The sequence below is a fragment of the Pterocles gutturalis genome, unplaced genomic scaffold (assembly GCF_000699245.1).
Source record: "Pterocles gutturalis isolate BGI_N339 unplaced genomic scaffold, ASM69924v1 scaffold18644, whole genome shotgun sequence".
Taxonomy (NCBI): Eukaryota; Metazoa; Chordata; class Aves; order Pterocliformes; family Pteroclidae; genus Pterocles; species Pterocles gutturalis.
Window position 1 is genome coordinate 9,881 of NW_010131061.1, and position 13,226 is coordinate 23,106.

At 45.3% G+C, this 13,226-nt stretch overlaps 1 protein-coding gene across 1 annotated transcript; it reads right to left on the reverse strand.

Moving 5' to 3' along the window:
- Positions 1 to 9: 9 nt before the first annotated feature.
- On the reverse strand, positions 10 to 11,418 carry WDR91 (WD repeat domain 91; the record flags this gene model as incomplete). The annotated part of the gene is made up of 11 exons (XM_010080472.1): positions 10 to 371; positions 1,302 to 1,499; positions 2,229 to 2,341; positions 3,181 to 3,289; positions 4,094 to 4,262; positions 4,595 to 4,689; positions 6,173 to 6,323; positions 6,770 to 6,969; positions 8,450 to 8,608; positions 8,893 to 9,070; positions 11,294 to 11,418. Coding segments are annotated over 11 exons (1,662 nt in total), but the record flags the coding sequence as incomplete, so codon positions are not given.
- Between the last annotated feature and the right edge of the window lie 1,808 nt (positions 11,419 to 13,226).

Below are 13,226 nucleotides of genomic sequence, written 5' to 3' on the forward strand. Positions count from 1 at the left end.
TCCAGCCCCGCCACTGATCCCATCCCATACCGACATCATTCTGTTGCACAGTGGTTTGGCAAATGTGTTTAACGTTTGTCAAGAGGAAAAAGCTACAGTGAGAAGAGGGACTATGGTTGTCTTCTCTCCCATGCAGTTTCTTCCTGTGGAGTTAACACTGCTTTTGTCACACCTTCTGTTGCTCTTTCACTTCACCAATGTCCAGGTTAAGACTTTTGAGCCAGCAAGGTTGTTAACTTGATCTTCCCATCCATAGAGGCAGTGAGGCAAGTCCCGCAGTCCATGGCCGTGCTCCAATCCACTGTGACAACGGGAGCTCGGTGTCCACCCAGGGAAAGGCAGCTCTCCAGAACCTTTTCCTCACCATTTAACTGAAAGCAGAAAAGCACAAGCTTTTAAGGAGGCAAGTATCTGCAGTGGGGGCAGCACCCCTAGAGCTGAAGCCAATGCCTGCCACAGACTGCATAGCCCTATCCAAATGCATAATGAAGCAGAAAATTGAAGAGATCTTTAGATGTACGTAATACACACGAGGAAACAAATTTCCAGTCTCATGACAGAAGCACGTATTCTCAAGCAGCTCAGCTTCTGACATCAGCTGAGCTTCAGTAATTGAACAAGGCAGGCTAAGAGCACACACTGATAAGGAGCACGTAAGCCTAAGCTACAGCTCATGTTAATGTGGGTGCTCTGAATGCTCCAGATGCAAAGTCAAAAATGCATCTAACCTGCCTTGCAATGGCTTATAATGGATGGGTATTGACTCAAGGGGAGGCAGGCAAGGGGCATGCGATCAGTAACTGCTTGTTACCACAGCACAAGAAATTTGGGTACTTGGAACCATTCAACCTTACCCTTAATTTAATTTCACTACACAATAAGAGGAGAGAATCAGGGCGAAACTAACGTAACATCAGCAAGAACATAAGACAGACTAAAGATGAGCATCAGTCAACAACCACACATTTTGCATTAACTGGCATGCATCATTATATTAAAAACATTAAAACCTTGTCCTAGGCACTTGGGCACTAAGGAAAACTGCTGCAGCTAAAGCTTTAAGTACAAGGACCACACATACGCTACCTACTTACAAAGGGCCAGATGCTTACAGAGAGTTCAAACACCAGCTAAACACCACACTGTTAAAATGCACACTGTACTAAACTGAGCAGCAACTTTCCCAGAGCAGGGATGGGGAGGTGCTGCTTGAGAACTTCCAGTGGCTCCTGCTGCAGCCTTGTAATAACAAGAGCTTGTATGGGTATGTATGAGTACTCCCTGTCACTGCTCAGACTTACCTTAAAAATTACTCCCCCCGTAGAAGAACATGTCAACATATAGTTGCCCTCAGAGTCAAAAGCAAAAAGCCTTCCTCGTGGGAACTGGACTTGCTTGTAGCCACTGTACCCAGACAGAACAAAAGGACCTGTAGCTTCACTGGGAAGATCGTACTCAGACACCTTCAAGCCACTTTTATGAATATTCCACTGAATAAACTACAATGACAAAGAGAGATGACAAAAGCCCATAGTTAAACTGACTGGGATGAAAGCAGAGGGGCCATTCATAATTTTTAAGCAAAGTGGCTATTCCTCACAAACAGAAGATGGCATTTTGACATCTGTATCTAAGTGGCTATATTTATAAAACACAGGCTGCAAGTGCGACTATCCAGGCACACATATGCCCTACGCTGCCTATGTGTCCTTCCACAATGCATGCAGGATCCTGGTGGGAATTCACCTAACTCTCATCAGCCAATGACCCAAACCTTCAGTCTTCCTCCCTGAGCCACATGTCTACTGCTCAAGACTGTGGAACTGCAGAAATGGAAGCCTTTATTATAAGCAACAGGAAGCTCCTGATAAGGAAATCTATGTCAAGTGGTCAAGTATCTGCTCCCTGATGAATCCCAGATTTTAAATGTGGTGATCTCAGGGGCACAGAAAGGTCATCTTCTCATGGATTCCCTAGGAAGGGGATGTCACCAGCAGCAGGATTTGCAGACAAGGTCCAAGACAGCTCCAGATGTTAATATGTTTTCCAGCCACTCTCTCTGCAGGGACTGCAGGCAGCAGGGTGGTGCTGCACACATAAGATGACAGTTAGCAGCCTGCAGATCCTCCAGATTCTGAGAGTATTTCTACTGCTATCCCCCCATAGGGAGAAAACTACAGAAGCGATCTCACTGCCAGCTGACCAGTAAAAGGTCACTCAGAGCCTACCTTGCCATCCTCGCCTATGCTGTAGACTGTGTTCTCATCATAGCTGAACTCAACGGAGTAGACTTCCCCATCGTGTGCCTTCCAGCTCATGGCGCATTCGTGCTGCTGCATATCTGAGGGGAGAACCAGGACTGAACACTCCTCGTACTCGCACAGAGCTGAGAAGAGGGAGGCCCTTTATGTTCATAAGCTCTCTGTCCCAGCCCTCTAAACCAGCCTAGAGGAAGCCCAATCCAATCCCAGCACCCTGTGCTTATTCTCCAGCATGTGGCTTTTACACTGTCCACAAAAATCATTGCCTGTAAGTAGTCACCTCTTCCTCCAGCTTTAACAGGGCTGATCACATGCTCACTCTCAACTGCAGGCATTCTACCTTCAAGCCCCATGGCCACCTTTCTTCTTCTCCTCCCCTTGCTGTCCTGTCCACCCTCACAGCTGCTGAAAGCTCTGTCCTCCCACTGACATGGGACTGCAGCCTCCAGCTCAGCACCCAGGCCAGAAGCAGTTCCCTCATTCACAGAGGAGAGGCCTGAGCTGCCTTCACCACAAGGACAAACCCTGAGAAACAGAAATCGCTCAGGGAAGGATGACATGTGAAGCCCTTGCCTTCAGCTGGAAGATCACACATCAATTCCTTTCTTCCAGACTCAGCCTCTGGCAGTAGTACTGCTATACTGCACAGCCAAGACTGCATGGCTCAAGGGCAAGTTAAGTCTACTCCTCAGCAGGAGGGAAACAACAAATCCAGCAGCACTAGCAGGGCCTCCAGCCAATGCCCCTCTTAGAAAGTTTGTCAATTCACTCCTGAGAGCTGTTGTGGAGAAGAGAAAACAGCTTCCACCTTGGTGTTCTGGCATGTTCCACAGCTGCCTCCCTGCTGGCAGAAGAAGGGTGCTAGGGGCAGCCACCTAAGGACACCAAGGGGACACCTCACTGCCCAAATCCAACCTACCAAAGAGACGAACAATCCCATCTGCAGCCCCAGTGACCAGCAGGTTGCCATTGTGGTTGAAGGCTGTGCAGTTAATAGCAATGGGCTCAGGCTCCAGGGAGAACTGCAGCTGGAAGGGAAAGTCTGCATTAATGCCAAGAAACAGAGCCAGGGGTGCTGAGGAGCTGAACTCCAGAGGAAGCAGGAAAGACAGTAGCTAGTAGCAAGAGCTCCTCCAGTTTGGAGCCCTACGCCTCTCATGACTACAGACTTCAAGGTTAGCAGCTGCATTTTACTGTGACACTAAACCAACAATTCACCTCAACCAAGCCATAGCTTTCTTGGCTGTGGCCTCAAGGCTGCAAAACCACCTTCTGGCAGGTATTAGCTTGAGTATGTTGCTTTCTCCTACACATTAGGGATAGCATTTCTTAAGGGCAAGGGATGGGACAAGAATTCCCTGCCAGAATCTGACCCACCTAAATCAAAACAATGGAGAAGGTGACATGAGAGGAAACCTCTGAAAGAAGCACTTCCCTCAAAATCAGGGAAGGCAGAGGAAATAGCAGCAAAGAAAACCCTTCAACATAGCTCAACTGGAGAAAGCTTGAGCAAAGTATCATTCAATCTACTTGAGATGTTTCCAGTCACAAACCGTGCAGGCCAGATAGAAACAAGGCTATGGACTATTTTGAAGAATCCCTCAAAAAAACCCAACACAGCAGCAAAAGAAAAAAAAAACCACCAAAATCCAACAGCTACTTACACTATTCATTTTTATCCTGCATATGATAGGGGGGAAAAGAGAAGAGGGAAAAAGAAGGGTATTGAAAAGAAAGTCAGCATAATTCAGAAAGAGGGCTTCTACACATGAAAACAGAAGACACTCATTCTCAGCAAGCAGACTGAGAAAGGAAAGAAACCCAGCAAATACCTGCTGCTTCATCGTTTTAGTGTCCCACAGTAGCAGCTTCCCTGGAACTTGGTTCATGCTTTTGCCCCCGGAGCTGACTGCTGAGAATTCCATGTGGGAGATGGGGCTCTGGGCTGCTGCAGAACAGACAAAGGAGGCACCACTTGGGCTGCAGGCAAGCGAGAGGATCCTGAAACACAGCAAACAGTCTGAATCACCTCTCTCCAGAAGCTGCCTCAAGTGCAACACCTGACTACAAGCTCTCCCATTAAAACCCTGCAAGACAGGGTACACGGTAAAGGAGGGCAGGATTCATGGGCTCAGACAGATTTTGAGCGTCTCCCATTTAACTAAGCAGTTTGACCCTACCCAGACAGGGACTACCATCTGGATGAAGGCTAGATAGTCCTGCAGTTGCAGGAAAGCAGCAGGAACATTGAAACATCACCTACCTTTTCCACAGTCAAAACCAACAACATTTATATTTATAATTGTATATAAAAATCAGTATTCCAGAGTTACCTGGGCATGTCTTCATCAATGCTGATTTCACAGAGATTCTTCTTTGCTTCTGTGTCATAAAGACGAACTGTCCCAACCCCACTGCCAAGCAATAGCTTGAAACCAGGAAGGAGGAGATGGAAGGAGTGTGAGTGAGGAGTACAATTATGCTGTCCAACAACCACCAACACCAGAGTAATTTTTTTTCTATTTATGCATTTGGATTAAGCATCACTCCACTAGGGTACATCCTGTCTTTCTGTGCATATCACACTGCGTGGAACTACCACAGAGCCACAGAAGTCAGAGTAAAACCACTGCTTTCCAGTGAGAAAAAGATCTGATAGGCACCAAGGTGGAGTAAAAGCCACTTTCTAGAGTATGGCTCAGCATTATAGAATGCAAAAAATATGTAAAGTCTCAATAACTAGGGGAGCAAGGAAAGTGTAACACAGTATTAACAATCCAGGTTTAATAGAAAACCAAGTAGAAGCCACCTCCTTTCATCCAAGGGAGAATGAAATCACTCAGAAGGGCTCAGACATTCTCTAGCAGTGCTGGCACAATTTAAATAAAAACTAAAACCATGGAGGAATGCATTATCAAAGAAAATGAAACAAGCCAAATCCTTCTCACTTCAGAACCTGATTTGCTGCTGAATCCCCATATATTTCAGAAAGAAGAATCTTTCTGTCAGTAAGCAGGAAATAAACTCCACAAAGCAGAACCATCAGAACAACAGCACAAACAACTTCCTTCCTATGAGCAGAAGAAAAGAAAGAGACAGGCTGCAGCATCAGCTCTTCACAGGTGGCATTTTGGGGTTAGCAGCAACACATTGCCAGTGCCAGAATGTGAACAATGCTCCCTCAGTTGCAGGCCTGTCTTCTCACACAGCCCTGTCTCTTCGCCAAGGGAAGGCATGAAACACCAGCAACAGTTCTGGGACTCAGAAGAATGCATATAATTGAAGGCTCCTCTCTAGTAACAGAACTAGAGAAAAAAGTGCTATAGGAAACATTTAAACTGTCATGATATTTAAACAAGCCCTGAACTCTTTATGCACACACCAACCCCCAATTTGTAAGGTACCAGTAAAAAACTGGCCACGGAGCCCTTTTCACACCTGCACAAGCAGAATGCCAACACCTACATCCCTGCTCCTCAGCCCTGCTCTCCCTTCTCTGCTTCTGGCTCAGGGTGCAAGTAAAGCTCCACAGCTCCTTGCTGCAGGGTTCCCCATGTGCTGTTGTACCAGGTCTGCCTCTTTACAAGTGGCTGCCTGCTCTGCCTGGAGAGAAGCACTTCTCTTAAAGAAGCTACTTCTACCCTGCAGCTGTATCCGCACTGCAGCTTGGGAACTTCTGTCTCAGGGCAACCAGTGGTGAATTCCTTGCTCAATATACAAAGCACACTCCCCACTCCAGTTTTTCTTAGACCCTGCATGCTTCAGTTCCCCGTGACCCACTAAAATGGAAACTAACTGTTGCCCTGATCTTATCCACAACGCAGCTGTCTAGAAGTTAATATGCAACACGTAGCAACAAAGCACCAAATCATCTGCTGCGACCCTTGAGCCACTGTGCGCAGCCTACTCACCAGCCGATCACGCTTGGTCGCCCATTCCAGAGACAGCAACGGAGATTTGGAAATGGATGAAGCTTTAGTTTGCATGATGGGGTTAAAAGACCAGACTTTGATGACCCCGTCCACATCCAAGCTGGCCACCCTCCGTCCAGAACAATCAACCCTATATGCAGAAGGAAACTGATTGGATATTTTTCTCCCTTAAGTTCTTAGATGAGAGTAGATACCCCAGTAATCCTTCCTCTCCTGGCCACATACCAATTCCTTCTGCAGGAATCTGAACTTCCTTGCACTACTTCCTGTTCAGCCCATAGTAACTCGCACAATAAAGCACACCAAGCTCCACGTGCAAAGTATAATGCCCTTAAGCAATACCATCCTGCTTTCCCTGGGAGCTTCTTCCTGGCTGGCATCTCCCAATCACAAAAATCTCTGTCCATTCTCACTGCACAAGCTACAAGTTATCTTTAGTCACACCAACTCAACTACTCTAAAACTGAGAGTATGTGCACAATGTCCTGGACAGAACAGAGGCTGGGGAAGAGTCCAGACACAGCTGGTCCTCTACAGAGGCTTCTATAAGAACACCTTCTTCTGCCAGTCCATTACCTGCAGTACATGATAGATGAATGGTGCTCCCCATACTCCTCCTGGCTCAGGACAATGAAAGGTTGCTCCTGCCGGACTCCTACAGCCTCTGCACTACTGGTAGACATTTTGGTTGAAGTCTCTGCTTGCTCAGCATGCAGCTCTGAGCATGGCTCTGGCTCAGCTGTACCAATATCTGTTTTCTTCTCAGCACTTTGGCCCTGAAGGAAGAAATCCTGTGTGAAATACAAAGAAGCAGCAGCTCCAGATCAAGCTCTTCAGCCACCCCAGCCTGCTGGGAGAAAAAAACCAAGAAGCTGCACTGAAACAGAAGCATTGTCAGCTCAGCACCCCTTCTGCCAGGGACCTTTCTGAGCACAAGGACAGTGTGTTGCACAATTGCACCATTTAATATGGCCTCCTCAGCTGTAGAGTCCCTTAAATCTCCCTCCATGTGCCCAGACATGTGCTTTCCTGTAAGACTCAAGAGAACCACATCTATGTTTGGCATGCCTCAGCTGATATCAGAGGACCATTTTGATGCCATTAGAGCACAGATTCACAAGCAAATCAACATATTTCAAGGAATTCTTGCATTCGGCAATATAAGTTAAGTCTGTGTAATATGCAGTTCAGTAAACCTGCGCAAAAACTCTTGCTGGATGGTGAGCCCCAGTGGATGAATTATCTTCATATGCCAGAGATCTGGTCTGTGTGTGCTGGGGCAGCCATTGCAGCCAACTGACTGATGACAATGGCAGAGTCAACACGAGTCCAAAAGCTTAAAACCCAATCTGACAGGGCAGACAGAACAACTGCAGTTTTAGGAGGTGAAGGTATCTGCAGGAGACAAGATCTGCACTGCAGCACACAGATATGTTTCAAAGCAGCTTAGTCTCCCCTTGCCACCAGAAGCTGAACAAGCAGCAGATGCACCACACAAGCCAGTAAAACACCTGCAAGCATTCCTTTGATGAACCATCCTCTGAAGATGAAATGCCCCCAAAACGGTATTGGTATTGATGGGTTTGAATCCCTGTTCCCTAACACATCCTTGTCTTATTATTTATAGTAGCCTCACATCTTGAGCAATGGGTCAAACACTGTATCATCAAATCATCTGAAATCACAAAACTGGAAAACACTGGGAAATAAATCCAAGAATGCCTCTTCTGTATTAGTTAATGTGGGGAGATAACCAATGAATGACACTCATGTGAAAGAAATAGTACCTCCTTTCAGTTTCCATTTTGCTCATATGCGTTGAGAAAAATAGAAAGCTAGATAGTATCAGCTTCCCCTAGCACTAACCATTTTAAGAACCCACAGGAGAAAACTCATTTGGGCAGGATGGGTGAGCCAAGCCCACTACCACCAAGGAATGGGAATTACAACAAGGTATTTGAACATAACCATTAAGGTGGATGAAACGTACACTCCCCAGGACCAGGCTGTTGAAAATATCATGGCAAAAGACAACTCTTCTTTCATTTCAAACATCAATACAGATTCCCTTCCAGGGACACAGAAATAAACAAGTGTGGAAGGAATTCATTAACTACAGAGATTAACCTTTGATACAGTTAGATCCGAGTAGCAATTCAGAAGCTTAATGGGAACACTTGCACTTACTTTACCACCTAGCACAAGCTACAGAAATACCAGCCCTCTGCTTCCCAGCCTTGCAGTGTTGCCCGGTACCTGGAAGGTCCCTTTTGACAGCAGTTCCTTCCTTTCCTTCCCATGCTCTTGCAAGCGCTTCTGCCGCTGCTGCAGGGAACTTGACTCGCCTGCCACTAACCCACTGAAGTGGCTCTTCCCATCCTTACAGCTTACTGTTCCTTCTTTTCCTTTGGCACTCTGGAAGGCAAAGGAATGATCTGTAAAAGTTACACTTGTGCTAGGCTGCAGACCAAAGAGCAAAAGAAGAAGCAAAGAAACCAAGCACCTGCAAGGGCTGCACAAGCACCCAAGACAACAGCAGCTGTTTTTTGTGCTGCATTCAGGCCCAGCATACATTTGCAAGGAAGGAAGAAAAGGAGATTTCATTTTTTTGTGTAGAAGCAAAAGCTCGGACCAGTGCTGTGTTGCAAGTTAACTCCTTGGATACTGACACCCTTTAAATGAACACAGTTGAGAATTACCTGGTGATTTGTTGGTTCTTTCTTCCCTAGCAGCAAACTGCCAGTCTGTGTTGGAGAAGCCCCACTTGGATGGGCTGGTCTAGAAGGGCCCTTTTTACTTTGGGAGAGAAAAGAGGACAGAAAACCTCCTCGGGACTGAAGAGAATGTGCAGTACTCCTCTGGCTGCAGGTCATATCACTAATTAAAAAAAACAAAACAAAACAAAACCCACCAAACAGAATATCAAAATGTAGCCAGACAACCTGATCAAAGACCACCCAACAAGCGAACCACCAGCTGTTTGAACCACTGGAGGACAGATGTTCCTTCCTAAGCTGATGGACCACTACGCATTAAAAAACTTCCTGTTAGTGCCTGGAGCAGATTATTATAATTACTGTAACAAAAGCTCACTTCTCAGAGATGCCACTGAGACAGTGGGCTCAACTGTTGCTGAATCCCCTAAAGGGACACTTTAAACTCATTCCACTCCATCTGGTTAGTTCAGAAAGACCCTAAGGGAAAGGCAGGGGAATCCAGATTTCCAAGAACCTATTCAGCTGGGATTCCCAGTTCAAGGCATAAACCAGACTTACTTCAAGAGGCATTCAGTATCCAGTGTTTCACTGAGCACCCTCAGATATTCAGCAAGTCATGTCCAGCAATTTTAAAGCACAGGCCCTCAGTATCTCAAAAACTGGACCCAAGAAAATAAGGAAGTTTAGGTCCATTTCTGTGATTACACACACCTCCCTTCTCAGCCTACAACACCAAGAGCAGCAGCTGCTTCCCAGAACATAACTGTCTGACCTTGTTCTGCTAAAGCTTCCTCTGAGAAAAGAGCAGCACCCAGGGGAAGGAGAATACAGTCACCTTCACTGTGTCTACCTTCTCTTCTAAGAGGGAACTGTTCTAACAAAGTTGGGCTTTGGATTGAGCAGAGACAAGGAAAAAGCAACCACAACTGGCCTTCAGACTAAGAGACAAGTTTCACATACAAGAAATTCCACTTCTAAGGCAAGTTACAAATACTAATACAAATAAAAATACTAATACAAATGGACAAAAATTAAAATGGGAATAAATTAACCCACCCCTCATGTCGCTCTCCCCCATGTGCGGGATGAACATCAGGGCTGTGCACACTAAGCAGTTAAACAAACAAATAACTGAATTAAACTCTGTAGGCAGAGTGCAGAGCAATTATCAAGATAGTTCACCAGACACTTAAGTCTATTTAATCAGACAACTTTTAGCCTAAAACAAAGACTTGTTGTGTGGTCTCTGATACAACTTCTCTTTGTCATTGTCAGCAGGATAATTTGATCAATCCCCCTCCTCACAGAATCACAGAATGTTAGAGATTGGAAGGGACCTCGAAAGATCATCTAGTCCAATCCCCCTGCCGGAGCAGGAACACCTAGATCAGAACACACAGGAACGCATCCAGGCGGGCTTTGAATGTCTCCAGAGAAGGAGACTCCACAACCTCTCTGGGCAGCCTGTTCCAGTGCTCTGTCACCCTCACCGTGAAAAAGTTTTTTCTCATATTCAAGTGGAACCTCCTATGTTCCAGCTTGAACCCATTGCCCCTTGTCCTATCACTGGATGTCATAGAAATGAAAGAGGCACATGAGAAAGTCAAAGCCCCAGCAGTGTTATTAATACCTCGCGATTAAGCTAAAAGTTTGCTTTCAGATCCTTTTAAAGCAAGGAAAAAAAACCTCAACACAATTAATTCAAACACAAAGACTTGCTTTCTATGACTGTGTACTGCGGGAAAAAATAGGAGTTTAAATAACAATTAAACAAGCTGTATCACTGTGTATGGTGCCTAATTTCCACAGATAGGAATACAATAGATGTAGCCATAAACCACACTTTAACTGCAGAAATTCTGTGGGGAATTCTGTACATAACTGAGCCTTGCAGAAGAGAAACTGTTTTCCCCTTGACTTTGCAAAAGCAAGAAAGCACCTCTGTGTAACAATGACCCCTTTGGGTCATACAGTAACAGTGTTTACAAAACAACACAGGGCACTCAGATACTGCACCACAAGCACTAAAGAAAATAAGAGTCAAGAGGCAATCCACTTCATTTGAGCAATACTGCAGGGTATTCCACTGCTACCAGTGCCCTGGTTGCCCAGAACACCTTGGTGTAATGCTGAGTAGAGCAGAATCACTTCCATGTGTGCCTGGGCTTTCACTAATTGGCAAGAATCTCTCTCCCAAATGGCAGGAGATATGCCCATCACGAATTCCCCCATTAAACCCACTTAGGTCACCAGAATTCCTGCCAGGACATTTTTCTGCATTGATTCCCAGGACAGGGAACAAGGAAATGACCTTCCAGGAGCCTCCCTGACCCAATAAAAAGCAGCAGAGCCTGTCCCCGGCTCCTCCCCTGCAGGCACTCACAGCTCAGAGTCCCCTAGTCGATCCATGTTAGCCACATATGCAGGCAGCTTGTGATGTACAACTGCTTGTTCCACCTCCAGTTCCTCTTTCTTCATGCGGGAGGATTCAGCCTGCAAAGCAAACAGCTACAACGAGAGAAGAGAGCCACGTAAACAGAGGGTCACTGAGATTCACCTCCTTCCCACTTGCTAAAGTTTACTCCTTTTATTTCAACAGCCTTAGAAGGGCGGGGAGGGAAGAAAGCAGCTCTGACAGGCTGAGCACCATGTTAGTCCAAGTAGTCAAAACAATCAGTACTTTACACACATGAATCTGGAGCCTACTTAAAACCCTGCACTCCTCTCCTTGGGCTGTTGCTGCAGGGACATTAATGGTGTTGGGAAATGAGAGCCAGCCAGGGCAGAGCTGATCAGCTGCTCCATGCAGGCAGCTCAAGGCCAGGGCAATGCATTTGACTGGCAGTAGTGATGTTTGGGCGCTGAGCCTAGAAGGCAATCTTCCCACAGCCAAGGGTTTGGTGAGCTGGCTGGGTACACCAAGGCCAACGCCACCAGGTCACTCTGAACTCCACTTCCACACCCTGCCCAGCTTCCTCCCAAGCGTGATAGCAGGCTTTATCTCCACATTATGGAGAAAAAGACATTTTTCTTTCCCCCCCCTTAGCAGAGTGGAACCTCAGGATGCAGCTTTCTGTGATGGATGTGGTTTATGCCTGTGACTCTTGTTCACATGAGAGTTTGTCAGGCTTTTCTGTTTCCGTACATTTGTTTTTCAGACATATTTTTTTTTTCCTTTTAACATAGTATTTAAGGAAATTACAGCAAGAAAAAGAAGCTTTAAAAACCCAGCTTGCTATTCATGTATCTGCTTTGTTTCAACAATGAAATCAGAATCACTACTTAATTTCAACTAGCATTGAATTATTTATTTTTTCACACCATTTTTTATTTAAATCTGTATTCTATAGGTAGCTGTTTCCTTTTCTTTATCTGAGCAGTTCTTCAAAAAGGAAAGTCTAGTTTTACCTCTGCCTACGTGCCAGAGAACGTTAACCAGTCTGTGATATCAATCAACATACCACAAACAAGAAACAGCTTTAATTTGACTAAAAGTACAGAACACAAAATTGAAGGAAATAAAAGAGCTCCATTTCAAAGCATACCTTATTCTGCTGTTCCTATTCACTGACCATCTTTGCAGAACGCTCCTGTCAATGTCTGCATGATCCGCTAACTCCAGACAGTACACAGTGACAAGCCTTGCTTTTCTTTCACAATAAAGCCTGCTTTTTCAAATCAATTATTCTATTTTACTTCGACATTTCCAGGACAATTTAACAGTGCTGATCTACCAGAACAGTTGAAACAGGAAGCACAACAACATCATGGTTTTCAACACAGGCGGTAAAGCACAAAACTTATTTTACTGAATTATTCCTACACAGAGAGCTTGGTATGTTTGAGGAAGTGAAACAGAAGTCCTGCTTATGTGAATAAGGCTTCCCACTTGTACGTGATCATCCACATGTGATCTGGAGTTTAGGAAGTTCTTAAACTGTAGATTTCCCGGATCTCTCTAATAGGAAATTATACTAGAAAAGGACTAACCCATGTTATATATTTTTACACCCTCTCTCTAAACATCTGCTGATGATACTGTCGAAAACAAGACACAGAACTGGGCGACATTTTGCCTGAACCAGTCAGCCTTCCTTAGGTTTTACTGTAAGGTCTAGTGCTGGGAAACAGACATTCACTACATTTCCATTAGTTGATCTAAATTTCTTTAAATGCAGTTCAGCCATGGTGAAGCGGCCATTTCAGAAGCAATGGTTTCTGCTTCTTTGCCAGCGGTTATTGCCCATTTCTATTGCTCCATCAGCTAAAAACTGTAAGTGACTGAATCTCTCCATCATATATCAACAGTCCTGGCT